This window comes from Leptinotarsa decemlineata, unplaced genomic scaffold, assembly GCF_025532065.1.
Source record: "Leptinotarsa decemlineata unplaced genomic scaffold, Ldec_3_MD MMD2_P_RNA_scaffold_9, whole genome shotgun sequence".
Taxonomy (NCBI): domain Eukaryota; kingdom Metazoa; phylum Arthropoda; class Insecta; order Coleoptera; family Chrysomelidae; genus Leptinotarsa; species Leptinotarsa decemlineata.
In genome coordinates, this window is record NW_027412536.1 from 11,788,060 (window position 1) to 11,813,960 (window position 25,901).

Sequence of the window (25,901 nt, forward strand, 5' to 3'; positions counted from 1 at the left end):
TATCTTACCTCAGAAGATTCCAATAATCTAAGATAAATAATTTTTATTACTGTGCACTGGTAATAAACGCCAGTTTTCTGATATGAAACTACATAGAGTCTACAGATAAATAACAGCAACCTCTTGTACACCTTTCGAAGCAACAACGAGTTCTCAAATATATTTGTGAAATTGTTCATCTTTTTTTGACTGGCAAAAATCATAATGTTTCATTAACCTTAAAATTCATAACATAATTTCAATATGACTTTCAATCGGTGACTATGTTTATGGAAAAATGTCCCCTTATTTGAAAAAAAATTGAGATATGAAATGTAGTAATGAATTCTCTTTTTTTGCAAGGTAATGCCATTGATATCAATGAGCTTCCCACTGCTGCAGAAACTACCTGTTTCTGCTGGAGTCCAAAAGGAAAACAGATTGCTGTGGGCTCGAAAAATGGTAAAATCACCCAGTACAAGCCTGATCTCAAAGCAGTAAAGGTTATTAATGAGCCTCCTCTGGGAAGTCCACATTCTTTGATATCCTTACAGTGGGTGTCCAACTATCAGTTTATTGGAGTATATCACTCTTCAGAACCAGAAGGGCAATCAAAGCTGATTGTAGTAGATGCTCCCAAAACAGGCGAAACTAGCTATACAAACTACGATGACGTATGTTATAGTGGAAACAGTAGGATTCCACAGTTCTACATGATAATGCAACAACATTGGTAAGTAAAAATGAATAGTTAACTGTTCTTCACAAATCAGGAGATGATAGTGTAACATCTGGATGAACACCTGGAAAAATAAGAGAATATGTATATGATAGACAGATAGATATCCTTTATTGGTTCTTTGTAATGAAAAAAAACCTTTTCAGGTGTAGAATATATAGTAAACATTACAGAAGTAGTAGAAAATCATGAGGCAATATCATTAATATTGTAACATCTGGATGAGCTACCTCTGATCTTAACTGATGCATTCGCTACATTGTATGCAGATGACTCAACGCTACTTTTTACAGGAGAAAACTCTGAAATTCTGAAAACAAAAATTAACACCACAATGCTCAACTTTTCAGTCTGGTCTTCTGATATGTCTCTTCTTTTTAATACAAACAAAACAAATTGTGTAACTTTTCATACTCATCAAAACAAAAACGTACTGCCATTAAATATCAACATTAATAACACATGCATTTATAGTACTGAAAGTGTTAAAATTTCTTGGAATTTTTTTGGACGAAGACTTAACATTTCGAACTCACTGTCTACAGCTTTCTAAGACACTGAACTCAAAATGTTACCAAATCAGAAATCTTAGATATACATTGAACTTGAATCATCTCCGTTCATTCTATTTTGCAGAAGTTCAATCAAGAATAAACTATGGTATTGCAGTCTGGGGTGGATCAGCATATGCACAAAATGTTTTTCTGGCTCAAAAGCGCATTGTTAGATGTATTGCTAGAGTCTCATTTAACCATAGTTGTCGTGACCTTTTCAAAAACATGAGGATTTTAACAGTTAGTGGTATTTTCATTTTAGAACTTTTGAAGAATATACACAAAGCTCGTGACGACCATATGCGTGTAGATGAACTACACAATTATGATACTAGACAGAAAGGCAAATATTGCGTTCCCTTCAGACGCTTAAATATTAGCTTAAATTCACCTACTGTACTTGGCTTAAGACTCTATAATCGACTTCCACAAAGATAAAGATCCTTTTCAAACCGGAAATTTCTTATAGAAGTGAAAAAGATACTAATTGATCTGTGTCCCTACTCCCTAGAAGATTATTATGAATTAATTTTTTAAAGAACAACCTGTAAACATGTATTATTTCACTATCCTATGTTAATTGTATTTTGTCTGCAATCCTTGTTATGCATGTACATAATTTAATTTTATTTTATCATTTTACTCACTGTACTTTGTTGTATGTCTATATGTTTTTTGACTTGTCCTATAGCTGTATTTGCTCGAATGGATAAATAAAGAATTGAATTGAATTGAATAGAATTGAACACCTGGAAAAATAAAGAGAATATGTATATGATAGACAGATAGATATCCTTTATTAGTTCTTTGTAATGAAAAAAAACCTTTTCAGGTGTAGAACATATAGTAAAAATTACAGAAGTAATAGAAAATCATGAGGCAATATCATTAATATTGGTTAAGAATATGAATAACAAAGGTTATCACAGTCAATATACTTAATGTAATATTATATTAGATACAGAACACAAACATATACATCTATATGTAGGGTTCAAAAGAGACTAAACTACATCACAATACAGAATGATACGACATGAAATATTCAACATGAACAACATCAGTTTAAATTATCATTGAAGAATTCTTCCAGAGAATAATAAGCTTTCGAGAGAAGCAAAGTTTTCAATTTATTCTTCATGATCATAGAAGACAAAGTTCTGAGAGATTCAGGTATCTTGTTATAAATATTAATGATTAAAAAATGTATATTTTATTGAAGATAGGTCAAATGTGTCTTTATATTCAAAAGGTTATTTTTGTTTCGTGTGTTGTGGGTATGGCTCCTATCATGAGTCGCAAAAAGAGATATATTTTCTTTGACAAATACCACAGATTCATAAATATAGAGACCTGTTGGTGTTAATATTTTTTCCTCTGCGAATTTTTTTTACAGCTTTCTCTCTGAGAAAGGTTGAATAATTTTCTAAGACACCGTTTTTGCAATATGAATATTTTTTGTGTATATGCAGACATTCCCCAGAACATAATGATCTGATGTGACTCTGAATATAACCATTATGTGCTAACATTGCAGCCTCAGTGGATATATTTTGTGTAATTACTTTCAGGAAATGGCAGTACCTTGACATTTGTGTTGCCACTTTATCTATGTGGCTCTTCCAGTCCAACTTTGTGTCAATTATAATTCCAAGAAAGGAAAGTTGGGTCACCGGTTCTAAAATAGTTACACCATCACTTAAAGTATTATTTGTGCCGTTTTGGGTAAAAGATATGATTTGTATCTTGTTTTTGTTCAGTGTGAGATTGTTTTATATTTGATACTTGATAATGGGGTCAAACCCAAAACCGGTCATATAAATAAAATCTACCAGTGGTATTTAGACAAAAGTGTTTTTATTCATTTCATTCAAGTGTTCATGAATTACCATAAAGTAAACAAGTCATCAATCACACATATGAGATTGTGTGATGTAAAGTACTCCTCCAGAATCTTTATCATGAAAAAGGTATTTGCCTGTAGGGAGTTGTGATTGGTTGAACTGAAAACCACAGAACAGTCATCGGCATACTGAACCATGTATTCATCAATAACTTCTGGCACATTGTTATTGTGAAGAATGTATAGTAGTGGGCCCAACACTGACCCCTGCGGTACATCTCTTACAATATATAGTATTTCTGATTTTATCAGATTTCCATCAGTATCCCTTTCAGTAACACATTGCTGTCTATTTTTCAAATAGGACCGTAGAACGACAGTTTTGTGATCAGTAGTCTATGGTCAACACTGTCAAAAGCCTTGGCAAGTGCATACATGTGTGTGATAGGTTTCATCGGTCAGTAATCTGAGTACCTCTTGTTCAAGTTGAACCGTGTTTCGGCTTTGATTTTGAATCAATTTTTAACAACTTGTAGCCATACTTTCCCGTTATAGCTCTAGAAAATAACCTCAAAATCAAAACTGATAATGTTTGGCAGCGTGAGGAAAGACTGGAAATTCTCAGTAATGTGATCTTCGACACAATGTATGCTCTACTTTAGTTGCCCTTTGAAGATTTCGGTTATCGGTATACTGGCAAAATTGGTCCTTTTGTTTACATAGCTATTATATATTGATATATAGGTACATACCATATATATATATATACAGTGTGACCCATTTAAAATGGAACCACCCCTGTAGAATGTGCATTTTTCAATCAATCTCAATTTTTTTTTTATTGAAATATTAAGCATGAAAAACTGTATCTTGACACCAACTTTCACAATTTTAGTTTCATTTCCAAGGCACTCTATGGTTTTTTTTGTTTGTCAAAAACGGCAAAAGTTTATTAGGCAATTTTTGTTTTCAAATTTGACTACACCACTGGATTCGTAGTCGTTATAAATCAAAACTGATTTGGAAACTGGTTATTTAGCCACTCTTTAACAATCCTCGAATTGTGCACGGAACAGCCGTCGAGCTGAAAATTTAAATTTACTTGTTCCGCAAGAGGCATTTCATCTATTTCGTCCGATGATTGGTTATTTAGAAATTCCAAAAAATTTTGCCCGTTTATGTTTCCATCAAAAAAATATGGACCTATTATTCTATTTTGTACTATACCACACCAAACGTTAACTTTTTCGGAATATTGACTTTTACAATTTATGATCCAGTGCGGATTTTCCGTAGCCCAATACCGAGCATTTTGCGATGAAACTACCCCATTGGTGCTGAAAGAAGCTTTATCACTAAACATTATGCAGTTTAAAAAATTTCTTGTATTCAGGTACTCGCCTTGTGCCCACAAGGCGTGAAGAAATTTAGGTTTAAATGCTCTCATTTTGTTTTGTTTAAGACATCGTCGAACAGTCTCTCTCGGTAAGTTTAAATCCAAACTGGCGACTCGTAAACTTCTGTTTCGTTTAAATTTCTTCTTCGGTGATTATTTTTTAAAATATGTTTGCTGACTTCACCGGTTTCTTTAAATGTTTTGTTAATTTTACTGACGGTGCTTCTGTCAATGGGAAGTCGATTTGGATGTCTGTGATTAAATATCCTAGCTGCTTCTCTTTCACTATGATAATTGTCCCCATAAATTCTCACAATTTCAATTCTTTCTTCTAATGATAATTGCAAAGCCATTATTAAATGCACGTAACTAACAACTATTATTTTATTTATGATTAACTGTCAAAATCACAGCCTACTGTTGATTTATTATAAAACCTTTGCATAATGAGTTCAGCTTCCTCAAATTATTGATATCTCCTCTAAAAGATTGTTTTAGCTGAGTTATGAAGAATTTACAGGGAACAATTTTTGTCCTGCTCTCTGTTTTATTATTGAATAAATGATTTCCATGCTTTAAATCAATTTGATTTTAGCGCCACAAATCCAGTGGCGTAGTCAGATTTTTATTACAAAACGCTTGCACCACAAATCTCTCACATTACCATATTTTCAGGAGTTATAACTGTAGAACGCATTGAGCTGTTGACTTCGGATTTTCACTGTAAAAATTCACTGGTGTTCTACTTGGTGATGACAGTGTTGTCAGATCTCAAATATGTACATAATCTGAATAAAAATTACAAACAAATACTTTGTTTCCAAAATTGAAGTTGTTGTAACTTCGTTGTTAACAAATATTTTTTAATGAAAATTTGACAGTTTTGATTTATAACGACTACGAATCCAGTGATGTAGTCAAATTTGAAAACAAAAATTGCCTAATAAACTTTTGCCGTTTTTGACAAACAAAAAAACCATAGAGTGCCTTGGAAATGAAACTAAAATTGTGAAAGTTAGTGTCAGGACACAGTTTTTCATGCTTAATATTTCAATAAAAAAAAATTGAGATTGATTGAAAAATGCACATTCTACAGGGGTGGTTCCATTTTAAATGGGTCACACTGTATATATATATATATATAATTTTTCGTTGACAGTTTGAAAGATCTAACCGAAAGTATAGTACTAATAAATGATTATAATCATGTTCTCAGTTATATTATACCAACAAATGAGATACTTGGAGAATTTGAAACATTGAATATGTGCGAGTTAAAAAAGATACTTTTTTCCCTCAAGAAAAATGATACAGATGACAATGGAATTAATCTGAATAAAATTAAGTTAACATTTGAAATACTGGGAAATAGGTTTTTGGACTTGATAAATTTATCGTTAACCACTGGAACATTTCCTGACGGTTGGAAAATTGCCACCATCATTCCTATTGAAAAAATTACAAACACCGTTTTAGGATCTGATTTTAGACCCATAAATACCCTGCCAATTTATGAGAAAATATTAGAAATCACAGTGAAAGAGCAATTGATGAAATTTATAGCGAAACATATTATTTTTATCAAAGAACAATCTGGATTTAGGGAATCCCATTCATGTGAAACTGCACTGCAATTTCTAATCTCTCAGTGGAAAGTTGAGCTATCTAAAAAACATATTATAGGTGTTGTCTTTCTAGATTAAGTATGGACTAGATTAAAAAGTATTGAAATGGTTCACAAATTACCTCACATATCGGAAGCAGCTAGTTAAATATAATCAAGTGACATCCAGTACTCTAAATGTGATTTCTGGAGTCCCTCAAGGATCAGTATTGGGTCCACTGCTATTTTTGCAGTACATAAATGAGATTGTGATACATGTTCAAAGGTGTAAGATAAAACTGTTTGCCGAAGATACTATGTTGTACTGTTCTGGGACAACTAATGAAATCTCAGAATGTTTGACTGAGGAACTATTAAATATAAATATAAATGAAACAGTTCAACTGATGAAGCTATTGTGTAGCAAAGCACAACTTGAATAAAATTTATAGTGAAAATTCTATAATTATTATCATGGATGGTTTTATATATTCATCAAGTAACGAGTCAGTGTATTGAGATATAGAATTATTTTAAGGTTTACCTAATTTGTTTATTATTTTATTTCAGGAATCTTCTGATGGTAGCATCATCTAATAGTACAGAAATAGGAGTTCTGGGCTCTGTAGCTGATACCTGGACCCAGTGGATAATTTCTGATTCGGCAAGGGCAGAACTCCCCTTGGATGCCAAGAAACAAGACACTCTTCCCGTTGGGTTCGCTTTAGATATTAGCCCATCTAAACCTGTGCCTTGGGGTGAAGGAACCATACCTCCTTGCCCATATCTTTTGATTCTCTCACATCAAGGAGTATTGTGCTTTTTTGATATTGTAAATCTTAAAAAAGATGTGCCGAGTATTTGTTGTCCAGTAGAAAATATACAAGATACAAGTGGCTTGGTACATTTTGTTGTAGGGCAGGATAATATGCCACAACATATAAAAGGTAATATAATTGTGGAAATACTTATTGTATGATTTAAAAATTCTTTTGTTTTTGGACTTCATACTCACTGTTTATGTTTCACAAAGTTTAATGTTATCACACTTTTTTACCTAACTTATTCTGATATTTTTGGTTATTTATAATAATTCATTAATTTTTTCTTTTTTTTTTCTTCTCATAGATTTCAAATATGTTAATACTCTTCTAGACAATGGAAGTAGAAATCTCTAACACCAAGAATAACAAATTTCTGTTCTTTTACGATGAGTTGATATTAACTTTGAATTTGTGGGAAGTAAACTCATCACAAACTTTTATTATCAATATTCATCATCATCACCATTCAATTCATTCAGATTATGGGCAGTTATTATCAATATTATTATTATATAAAAATAGAACCTATGTTAATTTTATAACAATGCATTGATTTGAGAAGGTAAAACCAATAAATAAATCAATATGTAGAATCCAAAAAATTACAATAACAATATAATTACCATCAGTTTTCGAAATGATAAATAACCATCTTTGAATAGAAGCAACGCCCCGTTTATTTTTGAAACAATTGACGGAAGATCACATTGACAGCACTTCTGCAGGTAAACTATTCCATAGAAGGGAGCTGATTGAATCATAAGTGTTGCCAGAAAGAAGAACGCAAATTCTCATATATTTGTGTCATATGTGTTTATATTTCTAGAGTCCTAGGTCATGAACAATCTCCATTCAAAATGCTATAAAAGATATGAGATCTCCATTTACATAACAAAAAAATACTGCTTGAACAACATGGCTTTCGGGTAATATGAAATTATTACTTCAAGGTCATTATGAGATGTGACATGTTTCAATTTTCAATAATTTTCAAGTAATTTTTGAATGTGGTTGTTTCTATCTACATGGAGGATAATACATTTGTCCACATTAAGATCTTATTGCAATTTGTTGTACCAAAGCTAATAGACGATTTCAAATCATAGTATGTGACCTAAGGAAATATATAATTTAATGATTTCTTCTTTATTTTGTATACAAACCTGATACAACAGAGAATCCCACGCAGATCCCTGAAATATCTTTTTGCTTCTTATTCCCCTCAATTGGCCCACTCTGTACATGGTGGTACTAATTCAGAAGTCTAATTTTGTGGAGAGCCTTGTGTGTTCCATTTGTGGACATGTCGCTTCAGCTACTTCATTAGCATCATGTATATCTTTCGAGCGGGCTCACTACTTTCGTGAGAGTGGCTAAGATTTTAGTTCACTCAATGTGCCCAATAGTACTGCAGAAGGAAAATCATCGATTCGACTTCCCACCACTTTTCCTATAAATCTAACGATTGAGTCGCTTGTGAGAGATCACTGGGAACCAAATGTAGGCATTAGCTCTGTAGATTTACGTCTGAAACTGACAGCAGATTCAAGTTCTCTTTCTTGGTTGCTTTCAAGACGTTGGTCCGGTTTTGTACAATTTGCTCAGATAAAGCCATTATTTTTGTTCTTCATTTTCTCAAATTGTAACTTTGTAGTTATAAGCACCTATATTATTGGGAAAGAAAGTTTTTGGCTTTCTACTACTGCATCTTGTATCAGAAAAATATAAGAATCTTCCAAAGAAAGGAAGGAAGCGACCAATTTTTAAAGAAATAACTCTATACATAGATATGTAGATCATGCAAAGAAGTAACTTTCAGACACAAACTGAAAGAAAAAGGCCTCCTGAAACAGCTACTTTCATATAAACATTGAATTACACAAAAGAAAAATTCTTTCGAAACAAATGCTTTTATACGGACACTGAATTATACAAAAAAAACTTTTCTCTACTCAGTTTGTATTTCAAACATTCGTTATGGAATTAAATCAGATATCATTCACAGGATTTCTACACAATATACTAAATGAAAGGTAAAAATTTCACTTACATAGAACACTGTCATCCTCACAGGTAGAAATCGATGTTTCGCTGTAAGACACTTGTGTTATAATGTTATCCAGATTGGTACTGAAGAGCCCTAAGGCAAGTGTTTTATGGCAAAACATCGATATCTACCAGTGAGGAAGACAGTAGTGCTCCATGTAAGTTAAATATTTACTTTTCATTTAGTACATTGTGTAGAAATCCTGTGAATGATATCTGGTTTGATTCCATAACGAATGTTTGGAAATTATTATTATAATTGGCAATGATAATACTCCTATAATGAAATTCACTTTCAGATACACTGGTTGTTCAACCTGAGAAGACATTATCTTCTGGAACTCCCCAGATGACTGTATCAAAAACTCCAATTTTCGGAACACCACAACAAGCAGTTTCATTTGAAGCAAAAAATGTTAATAGTCAATCTTTGATCAAGAGTTCCTTACAGCCTCAGACATCTTTGTTTGGATCTTCAGTGTCGAAACCAACTGCTTCCGAACATCAGCTGACCTTCTCAAATCCTGGTGATTCATTATTCGCTCCTAAAACTGAAACACAAGCACTTTTTTCTGGACAACCTTCATTTTCCTTAACCAAAACTTCTCAAGCATCCAGTTTTACAATAGGTGACACTGTCATAATTCCTGTTTCTAAAGTACAAACTCCTGAAATTACAAACAGCAAATATTCTTCAATTTTAGCCGCCCTCAACAATCCTACTTCTACACCTTCAACTCTGAACAAACCAGTCATTATTTCTGAGTTACCTCGTCATGTTTCCACTTCTATACCCACATCAACTCAAGTTAGTCCATTAACATCTACACCTCAGGCACCTAGAGATGAAGTGAAGGTTATAGCGAAACCTGCAAAACAAATATCCGATCCAAAAGAAACTGTTGATGAAAAGGTGAAACAAGAAACTGATGCTATCATAGCGAAAATGGTTAAAGATGAATGTTTAGCTTTGGAATTTGAACTAAAAGCTTTGCTACATCAAGGTAGAAAAGTTAACATCAGTATTGGAAGTGACCATGAGAAAATTGAGATGTTGAAGCAAATGAAGTTATTAGAAGAATTTATTAAAGAAATTGTTGATATCAGTTGTGGAGAATATGCTGAGGTAATGTTATATTGCTTATTTTATAATTAATAAAAAATGTTACTTTAAGGTTCACAATCTAAAACAAAACCTTATACTTTCGTGGGCTTGGTACGAAGAAGCATTATCGAGATATAATATTTCTAAAGATGAAACCATGACTCTTCTTTTGAAGTCACAACCTCTCAACTCTGCATCTGAAAAAAGACAGTCTGACATGAGAAAACTAATTTATTACCTGGAATCCCAACTTTCGCAGGTCAATAAGGCTCTGGATGAACAATGGGAGAAATTTCAGGTAATTAATACATAATCAATACATTGTTAATTTCATAAATGTTACTAATTTTTCAGGATTATGCTAAAAAAACACACCGAGTACAGATGCCCACTATGGAGGCTATTTTTCAATCCATGGTTAGCCAGAACGCAGTCCTACAAAAACAAGTAGGTATATGTCTGTGGACAGTAAAAAATCAATAATGATACGTCCTTATTGTGTGTAGGCTTTCACGGCCGGTATCTGATAAATCGTCCGGTATTTCCGGCTTTATTAGCCGTGGACTGTACGTTTTATACCTGACATTTCGTCTGCTACTCCGGCAGCAGTTAAAGTGATCTACCTTGCTTTGATGCACAAACTGAAAGTGTTCCTGGTTCTGTCGCGTCTTTCTTCATTGTGAACTGGAAAGAAATATATTCTGCTATAAATGCATTAAGGAACTCAAATTATAGTGATTTCTATCAAAATAAGCTTTATTTCCCAAGATGAGAACATCTTATTGGCAAAGTCTAGTAAAACGTAACACCTCGACACGTGTTTTGATCACCAAGTAATCGTCTTCAAGAGGAAGATTAAGCTAAATATACTTACAGTGTTATCTTTATTTTTACCATAGATACCTCTTGTAGGTACCCGCGTCTTGAGTGTTTTAAATTAATTTCACTATATTGCCTTATCTACTATGTGTCCTTATGTAATAGTACGGTAAATCTAATAATTAAAATATATTATTTTAACAAGCTATATAGTAACGAGGGTCCACCCTCGTTATTATATATGTTAACTTATTTCTACACTCTCATAGGCATCTAGATGCCTGTTGTTGTTAACTTGTCTAACTAATCTTAGTGAACTAAAGTCTATGGAATGGTTTTGTTGCAAAATATGATGAGTGACTGCTGATTTTTCTGGTTTTCCATATTTTAGGTATGCTAAATGTTTCTTATATCTTATTTCAATAGATCTTTTTGTCTGTCCATAATATTTTGCATCACAGTCCTTACATATAATTTCGTAAATTCCAGACTTTTCCGAATTCTCGACTTTGTCTTTTGGGTTTCCTAAAAGGCTCTGTAGTGTAAGAATTGTTTTAAAAACCAACTTCATACCTAGTTCCTCGAAAATCTTTCCAAAGTTTTTTGTGTATTGGTGGTATGGAACTGAGATATAAATATATCTTGGTTTTCGTCGTTTTTAAGTCGAGAAACCGTTACTGGCTGCTATTTCCTGTATTGTACGTTTTTCTTTTGTGAACCTCTCGTATGAGAGGAAAAGTCAAAAGACGATGCACTAGAAAATTTAGCCCAGCATGTTTGTGCTGTCCACAGTGATGTCAAATGTCAGGAATATACCTGTACGTGCTTGTTTATTTTCTAAATCGTCGTATTCTAGCCCTCCATATTAGAAAACATCCAGAAATGGAAGTTGTCACTTATTTTCCAACTCGTACGTGAATTTTATTGATGGAAATATGTTATTCAAAAACAAATTAAAAAATAATATTTTAATTATTACATTCACCTGAATATTACATAAGGACCTATAGTAGATAAGGCAATATTGTGAAATTAATTTAAGACGTAGGTATAAATAAGGATAACATTGTAAGTATATTTAGTTTAATCTTCCTCTGGAAGATGATCACTTGGTGATCGAAACACATGTCGAGGTGTTAAAATAATGGTTTGGTGTTGGGAAATAACTCCAGTAATATTCTATAAAATAATGTTTAGAGACAAGAGCAGCGTATATGGACAGAACAATAAACAATATTAAGCCCAGCTAAACAAATACAAATATAAGTACATGCATATATAAATATTGAGTAAGTGTAAATATATAATGCTACGTAATGAACATGGATAGCCATTTCGTGTTGATTTCAATAACTTGTTTACACAAAGCTACTCTCGATAGAGCTTTGGTAGTGTTTGTCCACACTCCTCCAAACAAGGAATTCTTTTACTTTCTTTCTGATTTTTTTTTCATCATGTATTCGCCTTAAATTAATGGGAAGGTGATTAAATAACTCAACTAACTCCTTGCTATTGAAAATGATAGTTGTTGTTATGTGCTCAAATGCTCATGTTCAGTTTGGAAAAGTTGTTGAGCTTCTGTTGGCCCAGTTGAGAGTATTACCCATAAACTTTCTAGTCCTGAGACAACTGAAAAATGCCATCGTTGAGTTACATTAAAAATTACATTCACTATTTCTCTCTATAATCTCCTATGGAGCTTTGATTTGGAGCAACTCTAAGAACTAATTTTTCAAAAGATTTCTAGAAACTAATAAATTGACCAGAGTTTGACACCCACTGCCTTCAACTTCGTTAAAGACATAATATCTGTTCTCCCGGATTCAACTGACAATCCCATAGATCGCATGAGAAATTTATCAACACCTGGCTGGTCCTTTTTTCTTGATCCAGTTGTTGAAAGTGAAGTATATTATGCAATCTTATCCCTCAAGAATTCATCAGCTACAGATATATATGAACTCAACAGTATGTTATTCAAAGAAAATGCCGACCTGATTACCCTTCCCCTCACAATCATCATAAATTATAAATTATTGTTTCACTTCTGGTGTATTTTCTGAGTCTTTCAAAATTTTTAAAGTTCTACCTTTACTAAAAAAAAAGGAAATGCGATTGTTCAAATAACTTTTGATCCATTTTCATTATACATATGCCCTCCAAAGTAATTGAAATAATCTTGAAACACCGGCTATACAAATACTTTGAAAACAATGCATTATTTGACAATGCTCAATTTGGTTCAGAGGCGGTAGCTCAACAACGAAAGCGCTCTTGCAAGTAATAATGGACGCAGTTGAAGGTCTTGAGGAGATTAAGCATACTAGACTTACACTGTGCAACCTAACCAAGGCCTTTGACTGTGTATCCCATGAAATACCGATTAGCAAACTCAATCACTATGAAATAAGAGATATTCCACTGAAACTATTCGATTCATATTTACCTCAGAGAAAACAAGTTATGTCTATTGATTGTGTTGTGTCTGACCCAGGTAATATTGAAAATAGTGTCCTTCAAGGGTCTGTTTTGGGACCACTGCTGTTTATCATTTACATTAATAATTTTCATCACTTTTTACTGCCGAATAAATCTGTCTTATTTGTTGATGATACTACCATAATAAACTCCGACAAGAATATCAACACTCTTAAACATCCTGCAGTGGATAGTGGAATTGATGGATAATAAATGGTTTACAGCAAATATATTGAATCTGAATCAAGCCAAGACACAATCTTTAACCATTTCTTCACATATAGAAGTCACATAAGGTTTATCAGTTAAATTATTGGGAGTACATATTGAGAAATTATTGGGAGTACAAAACCGCGAAGGTTTTGGAAGGTTGCGCGGCTTCTTCAACCTTCCTGGGGTTCCCCTAATGGAGGTGTTCAAGTGAAGGCGAGGAGGGTGCACTTATAGTTGCTGCCACTCCTACTCTTTCGCTCTCTTTCTCCTTTTGGTCTCAGCGCCGCAAATGCGCCGCCTTTGTTGTATTATATCACGAGGTGAGATTGAGGTGAGCACTTCTGTCCAGCCTCAGGATTAGTTTTTGTTGTGTCTGTTTGTTTGTTAGTTTCATTCATGTGTGTTCCCACGAGTAGCACCTCTGGCAGAACCCCGCATTATCAGAGGAAGGCTGATAACAATGAGATTTCGCCCGGTTCCCCAAAGGGATCATTCGTAACCGCATATCACCCTGCAGCCATTCAGCTGTCGGCATGATTCCTTACACCTTAGCTTGGGTAGGCTGGTTCACGGTGACATGTTTCGCAAAGGCTTTTGGGGAGTTTTAGTTCCCCTCACCCTTCTTATTTCTGCCACTGGCCAGGAGTCCTGCGATCCCGTCCGTAAGGCCACATATTGGCTTCCCGGACAGGCCCCTGGCCGTTCCCGAATCCGCCACCTGGGGACACGCCCGATAGATGGCCCAACCCACGGGTTGAGACCGTCATAATTACCCAACAAGATCTGGAAATCTCAGATGTCAACGATATACGTTGAATAAATCTAGGGAAAATTCGCTGGACCTTGACCTATACAACCAACTCACTGTTTTTTCTCCACTTCAGAGTTTCACAGTTTCAATTTTTTCCCACAACTCTGAATTTGATGAATGAACCAAACTGATACTGATACTTTGTCTAATTTCCACTTACTTAATGTATTGATATTAATACGACCAAGGTTTCGGTTTTTACACCATTCTCAAGTATTCTAACAATACTGACTAAGAGAAATATCTGAGTATATATTTCCGAGAGAAGGTAATAAGATATATACCTATTTTTTTTATGTGAGGTTGGACTGAAAGAGTCGAAGGGGATCGTACAATCTGTAAATGTACTCTTTCGATAGATATTAAATTGAAAACCGTTGTTAATTTATAAATATATAGTCTTCTAAAGACGGAGTCTTTAGAAGACTCAGTCCTCACATAACACATGTAAACGAGGCTCCCCAAGCTTTGACATCAATCGCTAAAAAAGATTCGTTCTCGAAATTTCACTGCAAGGTATCTAGTTGAAAAAAAACGTATTGGTGATTCAATATCAGAGAGCTTTGTTTCGGCCCGTCATAGATATCATCAGTTTGTTTCAACTAAGTATTTCTTGTTGGGTGGGTAGTCACTTCCTTTGAGGAAAACCACAGATGAGCAAATTTGTAACTTTACAGTTGTGTTTCAATAAGGCCTTGAAAATTTACCTATTTTTTTTAAGCATTAAAATTGATCATTGAATTGATAGTTCGTTTTGAAACAAGAATAATAACATGTATTTGGGAGTGAAAACGAGTGCACACCATCAGAAATTTGTAATGCGGCTAAGAAATTCACATCTTTTACTTAATAATAAATTGGGAGTAATCATAAACTCAGATAGCTTCATGTGCAGTAGTTTATTGAATACTGGACTTATGTGCTATTAGTCGTGGGTTCAAACTTCTACAATGGATTTTTAATTTTTTTACATCACTCAATATTCAAACTGTGAAATTGAATTATGTAACATTCAGTTACTGTGTTTGTAACAATATGTATCTCGGATTAAGGGTTAGGAATCGCACGTTAAAAGGTAAGACCTCGTTAGTCTTTAGCTCGCACAAATTTCTCAACTTCTGAGAGTTGTCGTTCGTATGGGGGCGACAGCTGATTAATGGAAAAACGGATATAAAACTGGACTAGTTCCATTCAATAACAGCCTATTTTGCTCTTATAGATCCTCAAATTGGATACCTTATCATATAAGTCTAGAGATCTATTTGAAACGATTTATGGACTACAAAAATAAGGTTGTCAAGACACACTTGCAAAGTGGGATATGTGCAAATCAGTTTCTGTGGTCCTCGGAAATAAAAAAAAACATTATTTTTCCTATTAAGGAGCCCAATTGAATTCAAAATAATTAAACTGTTTCATCACCTGTCAGTTGGAATTCATTTCATTTTTTATTTGTCTCGAAAAAATTTTACATTTTACAGACACGTCCAAACCTTAACCCAAATAACTAAAGATATATGAAAAAATAATTCGTAGTCCTAGGAATATAATCGAGGTTGATTATAATTATGTATATATTATATATATATATATATATATATATATATATATATAGAATAATTAGGGACTGGATTAACTATAAATCGGTTTAATTCGTGAGGTTGCAGTCAATAGCTTGTCAATATATATATATATATATATATATATATATATATATATATATATATATATATATATATATATATATATATATATATATATATATATATGTGTGTGTGTTAAAATGGTAACGAGCAGGGTCAACTAACTTCTGAACACGTAACAGCACACCTAGATAATGACAAATGAGATTTTGTCGAAACGTCGGTGAAATTAGAGATAATATCACATACACGGATCAAATACAGGGAAAAACCAGTTCAGCATAGTCCTATCCGTGAAAACTTCAGATTTAACATTCGATACCTTAACGGGGAGATGAGGTCAACTAAGAAGAAGAAGAACTCAGGTAAAACTCAACAACATTTAAGTAGTAGGTAGTAGAGCGTTTATGGACACTCTATCTCTGAACACGTTACGAATACCATTTTACCAGTATAGTAAGAAGTGAGTCGAGTAGGGTCAACTAACTTCTGTACACGTAACAGCACACCTAGATAATGACAAATGAGATTTTGTCGAAACTTCGGTGAAATTAGAGATAATATCACATACACGGATCAAATACAGGGAAAAACCAGTTCAGCATAGTCCTATCCGTGAAAACTTCAGATTTAACATTCGATACCTTAACGGGGAGATGAGGTCAACTAAGGAGAAGAAGAACTCAGGTAAAACTCAACAACATTTAAGTAGTAGGTAGTAGAGCGTTTATGGACACTCTATTTCTGAACATGTAACGAATACCATTTTACCAGTATAGTAAGAAGTGAGTCGAGTAGGGTCAACTAACTTCTGAACACGTAACAGCACACCTAGATAATGACAAATGAGATTTTGTCGAAACGTCGGTGAAATTAAAGATAATATCACATACACGGATCAAATACAGGGAAAAACCAGTTCAGCATAGTCCTATCCGTGAAAACTTCAGATTTAACATTCGATACCTTAACGGGGAGATGAGGTCAACTAAGAAGAAGAAGAACTCAGGTAAAACTCAACAACATTTAAGTAGTAGGTAGTAGAGCGTTTATGGACACTCTATCTCTGAACACGTTACGAATACCATTTTACCAGTATAGTAAGAAGTGAGTCGAGTAGGGTCAACTAACTTCTGTACACGTAACAGCACACCTAGATAATGACAAATGAGATTTTGTCGAAACTTCGGTGAAATTAGAGATAATATCACATACACGGATCAAATACAGGGAAAAACCAGTTCAGCATAGTCCTATCCGTGAAAACTTCAGATTTAACATTCGATACCTTAACGGGGAGATGAGGTCAACTAAGGAGAAGAAGAACTTAGGTAAAACTCAACAACATTTAAGTAGTAGGTAGTAGAGCGTTTATGGACACTCTATTTCTGAACATGTAACGAATACCATTTTACCAGTTTAGTAAGAAGTGAGTCGCGTAGGGTCAACTAACTTCTGAACACGTAACAGCACACCTAGATAATGACAAATGAGATTTTGTCGAAACGTCGGTGAAATTAGAGATAATATCACATACACGGATCAAATACAGGGAAAAACCAGTTCAGCATAGTCCTATCCGTGAAAACTTCAGATTTAACATTCCATACCTTAACGGGGAGATGAGGTCAACTAAGGAGAAGAAGAACTCAGGTAAAACTCAACAACATTTAAGTAGTAGGTAGTAGAGCGTTTATGGACACTCTATTTCTGAACATGTAACGAATACCATTTTACCAGTATAGTAAGAAGTGAGTCGAGTAGGGTCAACTAACTTCTGAACACGTAACAGCACACCTAGATAATGACAAATGAGATTTTGTCGAAACGTCGGTGAAATTAAAGATAATATCACATACACGGATCAAATACAGGGAAAAACCAGTTCAGCATAGTCCTATCCGTGAAAACTTCAGATTTAACATTCGAAACATTTGTGAAATTTAATATATATATATATATATATATATATATATATATATATATATATATATATATATATATATATATATATATATATATATATATATATATATATATATATATATATATATATATATATGTTTCGCTCCGTGTTCTGTGTATTTTCTCCCCATAAGGATTATTTTCACAACGTTTCGGCAAAGTCTCATTTGCCATCTTCTGGTGATGTCTGGTTTTTTCAACTAGACATCACCAGAAGATGGCAAATGAGACTTTGCCGAAACGTTGTGAAAATAATCCTTATGGGGAGAAAATACACAGAACACGGAGCGAAACCCGAGAAAACAGCTCATCATACTTTATCCGTGAGAATCTTCGAGTTAACATATATATATATATATATATATATATATATATATATATATATATATATATATATATATTATATAAGTGATAGAAATATTTGAAATTAGTTATAGTATGTATAGTCTATCCATGTATAGATTTATTTCTGTTAAATTGAGTCCCAGTTATCTTTCATACATTTACTCTTTTAGTTTGTCTTTTATATCCTTACTTTTTAAGTATTTTTTATATTCCAGATTTACATTTTGAAAGATATATCCAGTCACCTTAAACAGAAAAAACTTTCTTCAAGTGGACCCTCTCTCTTTCTGACCTTGGACGATGGGACGAAAAAAATTGAAAAGGATTTGAGACGGTTACAAATTGAACCAGATGATCCTCACCGCATAATTTATGAAAAAACAATGAAGAGAGGAGAACAATTCACTTTTACAAAGAAAAACAAACTTCGCAAATTTCTAAAAATTCATGATGTCACCCATGTAACTGTTGTAAAACCTCAGCTGAATTCCACTTTGTCTGTTTCACCTACAAGTAAAAACAAATATATTTATTCGATACTTGGTGCTCAGATGTCCCCTGTGAAAGCAAATGTTGCAAGAAATTTGGAATTTACCCAGTCAACTCCAATTAGAGAGATTAAACAAGAAATAAAGCCTACAAGTGTTCCTCCAAACACTCCTGCACACACAGAATCCCAAAAAACTTTCACTTTCAGAAACACAAGTATATTTCCAAAAAGTGTCGCCAGCAACTTTTCACAAAGTGTTGATCAATCGAGTATTCTTCCAGCTACGCCTTCTGCTTTTATTCCTGCTCCTCAAATCACTAAATTTCCAAGTTTTGTTCAGGTCTCTGAAAAACCTGATATCACTTGTAATATCTCCACCCCTACTTTTTCCTTCTCCCCATCAACAAATGGCACCCTGCCAAAGACAAATAATGTGAATGTCACTGAATCTTTACCCTCGTTCAAACCAAGCTCCTCCCAATTCAATTTAGGAAACAGTATAAGTGTTTTGCCAAATAACCAAAAATATGATGCAGAAATGAGTAGTGCTAAGTCATCTTTCAGTTTCAGTATTTCCAATATATCAGATCCTAAAGCTAACCAAAAGACAACTCTCACTAGCAGTTCAACATTTGGAACTATTACTCAAACCAAAAATGCACCCACAAGTACTTTTTCATTTGGATCGGTGGATAGTACGGCGGTCTCTTCTACTGAGAGCATTGCAAAAAGTGATAATGGTAGTGTTTCAAACTCAAATTCTACCCCGTCTGTCATAAAATCAACTATATTTGGTTCTATTCCATCCGTAAATAAGTTAGCTACTTCAAGTTCTATTACAACTGTTAATCCTGTCCCAACTACGAGCTCAACTCCGATTTTTGGCCAATCATCAACAACTATTATTTCTTCCTCTCATTTCACCCCAACGGAAACTACATCGGTTTTGCCGGGAAAATCTGAAACCGGAAGTGTATTATTTGGCTCAAGGGCAGTTTCTACTTCATCTTTATCCAGTACTGCACCAACGGCATCATCTGATACGAAGGTTTCTGCTTCTAAATCTATTTTTGATAATATTGTTACACCTAAAGATTTTACTCCTACTCTGGGCACTAGCTCTACCAGTAATCAAGGTATTTTTGGTAGTGCAAATCCTTCTGTAAAAGATGTTACTTCAACTTCTACAAGTTCTATTTTTGGATTGGGTATTACTCCAACGACTACCAGTTCTGAGGCTGCCACCTCAGTATTCGGTTCTAATACAAACACGACACCTATAAAGGTACTTAATGTTTCTACTATTCCTGCTGTACCCAATACATCTATATTTGGAAGTAGTAGTACTTTAGCTGCAACTACTTCATCTTCCAGTTTTGGAATTGCAATTACGAATAGTGATACAGCAAAATCAAGTACGTCAACGCCAATATTTATAATTGGGAAAAGTACACCCACATCTACAGAAGCATCTGTTCAGTCACAAAAGTTAGAGGTACCACCAGTAACGACAGTTTCTGGAGGTGTTCTTGTAACCACCAGCCAGCAAGGTTCAATATTTGGTGATGGATCAATATTCAGTTCAGGAACTACTGTTAATACGCAACCGTCAGTCTTCGGTACATTAACTACAGCTAGCACCCAACCATCAGTTTTTGGATCGGTAAGTAGTGCTAGTTCTCAACCATCAATATTTGGTACAATAACTACTACTAGTACTCAGTCATCAGTATTCGGTACAAGTGCTGCTACTACTACTCAACCATCCATTTTTGGATCAGTAAGTGCTGCTAGTACTCAACCATCAATTTTTGGCTCAGTAAGTACAGCTAGTACTCAATCATCCATTTTTGGATCAGTAAGTACAGCTAGTACTCAATCATCTATTTTTGGTTCGGTAACTGTAGCTAATACTCAATCATCAATTTTTGGATCAGTAAGTACAGCAAGTACTCAATCATCTATTTTTGGTTCGGTAACTGTAGCTAATACTCAATCATCCATTTTTGGATCAGTAAGTACAGCAAGTACCAAACCATCAGTTTTCGGTACAGTAAATACTGCTGGTACACAACCATCGGTTTTTGGCTCAATAAGTACCACAAACACTTCACCATCAATTTTTGGATCAGTAAATACTTCAAGTTCCCAACCTTCAGTTTTTGGATCTGTTACTACTCCTAGTACCCAATCTTCGATTTTTGGATCAGTCAGTACTCCTGTTAGTCAATCTTCCGTTTTTGGTCCTGCATCAGCGTCTCAGCCTTCGGTTTTTGCATCAGTCACAACCAGATCGCAAATATTTGGTAATACAGCTTCAACACAGTCTTCACTTAGCTCCCCATTTGCTCAATCTGGCTCCATTTTTGCTACTCCAAAGACTACATCTAGCACTTTTGGCAATAATTTTGGAAAAACCAGCATTTTTGGTTCAACCCCTGCTATTACTACAGCAGGAGAATTTGGCCAAATACCATTTAGCTCCACACCAGCACCAGCTTTTGGAACGCCTACGACATCGGACAGTGTTTTTGGTTCCGCTGGAACAAATTTCGGATCTGTTAGCTCTTCTTCCAATATTTTTGGATCTGTTAGCTCTTCCTCCAATCTTTTTGGATCAGCACCAAGCTCGTCGACATTTAGTTTTGCACAAACCTCTAGTAATGCTACAGCTGGCTCAGGTTCATTTGGTTTTGGAAATTTAAGTGTGGGTAATACTGCTACAACAAGCAGCAGCATTTTTGGAGGTGGAAACAGTTTTGCACAACGAGAAACGGTAGCAGCAAATCCTTTCGGGAGCCAAACTAGTATATTTGGTAACGCACCATCTACTTCCAGTTCAATATTTGGAACAAATTCGAATAACACACAAACTGGTTTTGGTACTTCAACCTTCGGTTCATCTTCATCTTTTGGTCAGCAACCAACTTTTGGTCAAAATACCTTCGGTGGTTCTTTTGGTAGCTCTCAGGCTGGACCTTTCAGTACGGGAGGAACAGGAGTTGGTCAAAGTGGGTTTGGAACACCTGCTAGTTTCCAAAAACCTTCAGGGTTCAGCGGAGCACCTGCGTTCGGAGGATCCCCACAACCGGCTTTTGGAGCTAGTCCTAGTTTTGGAGGAGCACCTGCCTTTGGAGCAGCACCATCTTTTGGAAGTCCAACCAAGGTGTTTGGATCTAATACCCCAACAGGTATTTATACTTTCTGTTATGCTAACAATTTCATACTTTACTAAGATTTTAATGGAAAATATAATTGACCAATTTTTCAAATTTTTATGCAATGTTATCTTTATTTATTACAAATAATACAAACTTATGAAGAAAATAGATTCAGGAATCATCAAGTGGATTTCATGTAAACTTATACTTTTGTAGAATAAAAAAATGTTAGATATGCATATGATGAGTGGTGCATTCAGGGTAGTCATGAACTAATTAAAAACCAACAGGAATATGATATAACAAAAAAGTATAATTAAAAAGATCTCAGAAACAACTGCTATAGAAAATGAAAAAAGAAATATTGATCTATCCACACTACTGATGAAGTAAACTATGAAGATAAGGCTATTAAACTGAAAAAAGATATAGTACAGTTAAACGTTTTACAATAGTATATGTTGCCATCTATTAGCAAACTGGAACAGGAAAAAAACGTGTATAAAGAAGTTGGGACATTTAAAAAAGAATCATATTTCCTGAGTAACAAAGACAAGACTTACCGAAACAAATAAATTACAAATTATCGAATGGAGGAAAAAAAAGATCGTAAACATTAGCAATTCTCGATGCAAAATCCTCAGGATATATCTACAGAAACTACTGGGGAATAAATACACGGTAAAACCTATAGTGAAACCAAATGCTGGTGACAAGGAGCTGATCAATACAAACTTATCAGAAATCATTATATCTGAATAGTATTGATATGGTTTTTCTTTGGCCAAATCAGAGCACTATAGAAGTTGAAATTAATGGGTAAGATCTTGGATCCTTACCGTCTGAAGCACCAAACCAACCCAGGAGAAAGACACGCGGTTGAATTATGAACAATACATCAGGAAATACATCAAACCAAATGAGCTTCTTCAGGATATTAAGTTGTATCAAAATTCTGCAGGAGAACCACAGCACATTATGGAAAGGCAATTCTTCATTATATTTTCTGATGTGTAAAATTAAAGAATACTCTAATATTCTTTAAGAGAGACAATTTTAATTATCTGTTATATTCTTTAAAAATTGTAGGTGCTATGTCTTTATAAAGCACCCATTTCTGATGTAAATATATTTTATATGAATATCAAAATACTCTTCTACCACAATCTCCTGATCAGTATTACTGTACCACTTATCTAATCATGGGTCTATATACAGTAAAACTGATCTAAATCAAAGAACATCATTATGGGCATCTCTATACTTTGCCAAATTATAATAGGTTTTTATCAAATATGTATAAATAATACGACTCAAATTTCCTTCCGACTCCTTCAAGATTCTCTTCATATTTCCTTTCAACCCCCTCAAGCTTCTCATCAGTTACTTTTTCCAACCCCTCCTTTGTTTTCTGAAACTCCTGTACCTCCCCTTTACTCACTTAAGAAGTTTTTAAATCTTCAAATAAGTGAAAGTACATCTGATGTTTTTCTTGTTTCTTCTGAATATTTACCAGTAATTTACGATCTTCCTCGCTTTTTCTTTTGTGTTTTTCCTGAATAGTTACCAGCAAGTCTCCGCCCTTTTCCTGTTTTCCTGAATTTTTAGTAGTAATTCACGATCTTCATCGTTCTTCCTCTCTCCTTCATTCATCTTCTCTTCTGCGTTTATCTTCTTCTCTTCTGCGATTTTCATTATCAGCCAGGCTCGCTTGCTAAGCCTCGAACATTTTTTTAAGCTTTTCCATCCCGTCGTAATCGGCACTTCTTGTTTTCTCCATAAACAGAAAATTTTCAGTCAATTATTCCACTTCCAACGCCAAATATTACGTTTTTCCTTCGAGTTTGACAATAATTGACTACAGTGTACAATTATTCTTGACTTTATTTTGCTGCTACATTGTTTACTTTAATTGAAACTTCAAATGTATACCGCACTTTCAACTACTTTCTTCGATCTGCGTGTTGGTAGTTTTCATATATGGTAATAGAAGTCTCTCAAAGCCTATAGGGAAGTCGCTGGAATCCTCTCGAAGCCTATAGGGAAGTCGCTGGAATCTTCTCGAAGCGATGCGACATCTAGAACAATCGCGAAGCGCAAGTTGAATTGAGCGCGATATTGGCCAAGTTACAATCAATTTACGACGACCAGCGGCGGCCAGATTTTTTTTCAGAAGATGATTTACAACAATAAATTATCAAATGAAATCAAAGAGAAAAAGCTACAACCGTTTTTAAAACCAAACCTACTGAGTGAAAAAACCTACACTTTATCCCAGTTCAGTGGTGATACATTTTAATGTGCATTTCTCATTCCATGTGTATTTTTTCTTCTACATAGTTGTGGAAATGTTCTTTCACAATGAGTTTGTTCTATAATTTTATTTACTGTAAACATAGTCCTATATATTTCAAATTGTTTTAATTTATTACTTTACCTAGTATTCCCATACATGTTTGTCAGCTTTCTTAATAAATGGTAAAACTGGAACCTCCTGTAGAATAAATTCAAAAACAAGTACTGTTCCTAAATACCAGAATTGGAATACACTTCTTGGCGCGCGATTCAGAGCCCGAGTTGGCGTCTTTAGGAGATGAAGAAAACTGATTCCTATGTACCTACAATAAGTGTATAAGCAAAAGCAAGAAATCGATCCCAAAGATGATGACTTCCTAAGGGGAGATGTTGTCACTCTTGTTTTTCCAGGCGTGTTGTTTAAGGACAGTTGAATTCTTCAAGGAAGATATTCAGTTTTGATAGCAAAGTAAAAATAATTTTCTGCAATACAATTAATTTAGGAATACTAATTTACAAACTGTAATAATGATGATAAATCATTATTTATGTATCAAATACTAAAAGTGATAAACATAACAATATGATTAATGGGATTTACATTTAGAGTAGTTAATATAAATACAATAAAAAAATAGAACAAATATATAACAATAATCCGCTTTTCATGAACTTCATGAGGTTTGATTTGAATTGATGTAAAATTGAATGTTAACATTTGCAGGTAGTTCATTATATTGCACTAGCACTAGACCATTATGAACACGGATTTCAGTTTTCCTGTAGTTAGTACATGAAGATTAGTATTTCCACGAGTGTGATGATCAAGTAGTTGATTACATATTGTAATGAACTGAATAAAGTAGTAAGACAGATCTTTCAGTATTTTGAAAATGAAAATCAGTGATAAGTAGTACAATCTTGATTTTAAGGGTAACCAGTCCAATACAGAAAGAATAATTTTTTTACGCTTTAGAATTGTAGGCATTATATATTCTAAGCAAGCTATCAAGTTCTGATTGAAAAGATTCAAGGAAGGTATTCAGTATTGATAGTGTAACGAATCAAAGAATTAACTGTCTTAAACAAATTCATTTTTAACAATATTTCACTATCGCAACTAATTTATATACAACACTTAGCAACTAACGCTTAATTTATCTTCACGGTTAGAATTCTTTCTTTAAACGCACGATTCACTTTCTAGATACAGACTCCCTCTCTGAGCGACGACCCGACCTTTTATATTGGTAACAAACGTTCTAGGTACCTCAAGCGGTACTCATCTATTCTTTTCGTGGCGATTCGTCGATTGCATTCCTTTCTCAGTGGGTCATATGTTTGGTGTCTGAGATAAATGTCAGGGCCGGCTTCAGATTCATTACAATAGAATATTCTTTTCAATTTCTTATTGTGTATTTTAAGCAAACTTTCCAGTTCTGATTATGATAGTGTTCAATTTGCCGAGGTGTGAAGGTAACATATCTTTTATATGGAATCATAATTTCATATTTGAAAAACATTTTTTTATCGACATAGATAATGGTAATATATTATATGGTTGCCAAATCTTCGAATTTTTTATTATATAA

General features: G+C 34.1%; 1 protein-coding gene across 1 annotated transcript in view; it reads left to right on the top strand.

Annotated features, from left to right (window-relative positions):
- The window catches only part of Nup214 (nuclear pore complex protein Nup214), a 45,881-nt gene that overhangs the window by 16,058 nt on the left and 3,922 nt on the right, over positions 1-25,901 (top strand). The window contains exons 4-9 of the mRNA XM_074170617.1: positions 343-712; positions 6,685-7,061; positions 9,284-10,110; positions 10,160-10,387; positions 10,444-10,536; positions 18,579-22,044. Coding sequence (XP_074026718.1) covers positions 343-712; positions 6,685-7,061; positions 9,284-10,110; positions 10,160-10,387; positions 10,444-10,536; positions 18,579-22,044 — 5,361 coding nt within the window. The remainder of the gene's footprint in view (positions 1-342; positions 713-6,684; positions 7,062-9,283; positions 10,111-10,159; positions 10,388-10,443; positions 10,537-18,578; positions 22,045-25,901) is intronic.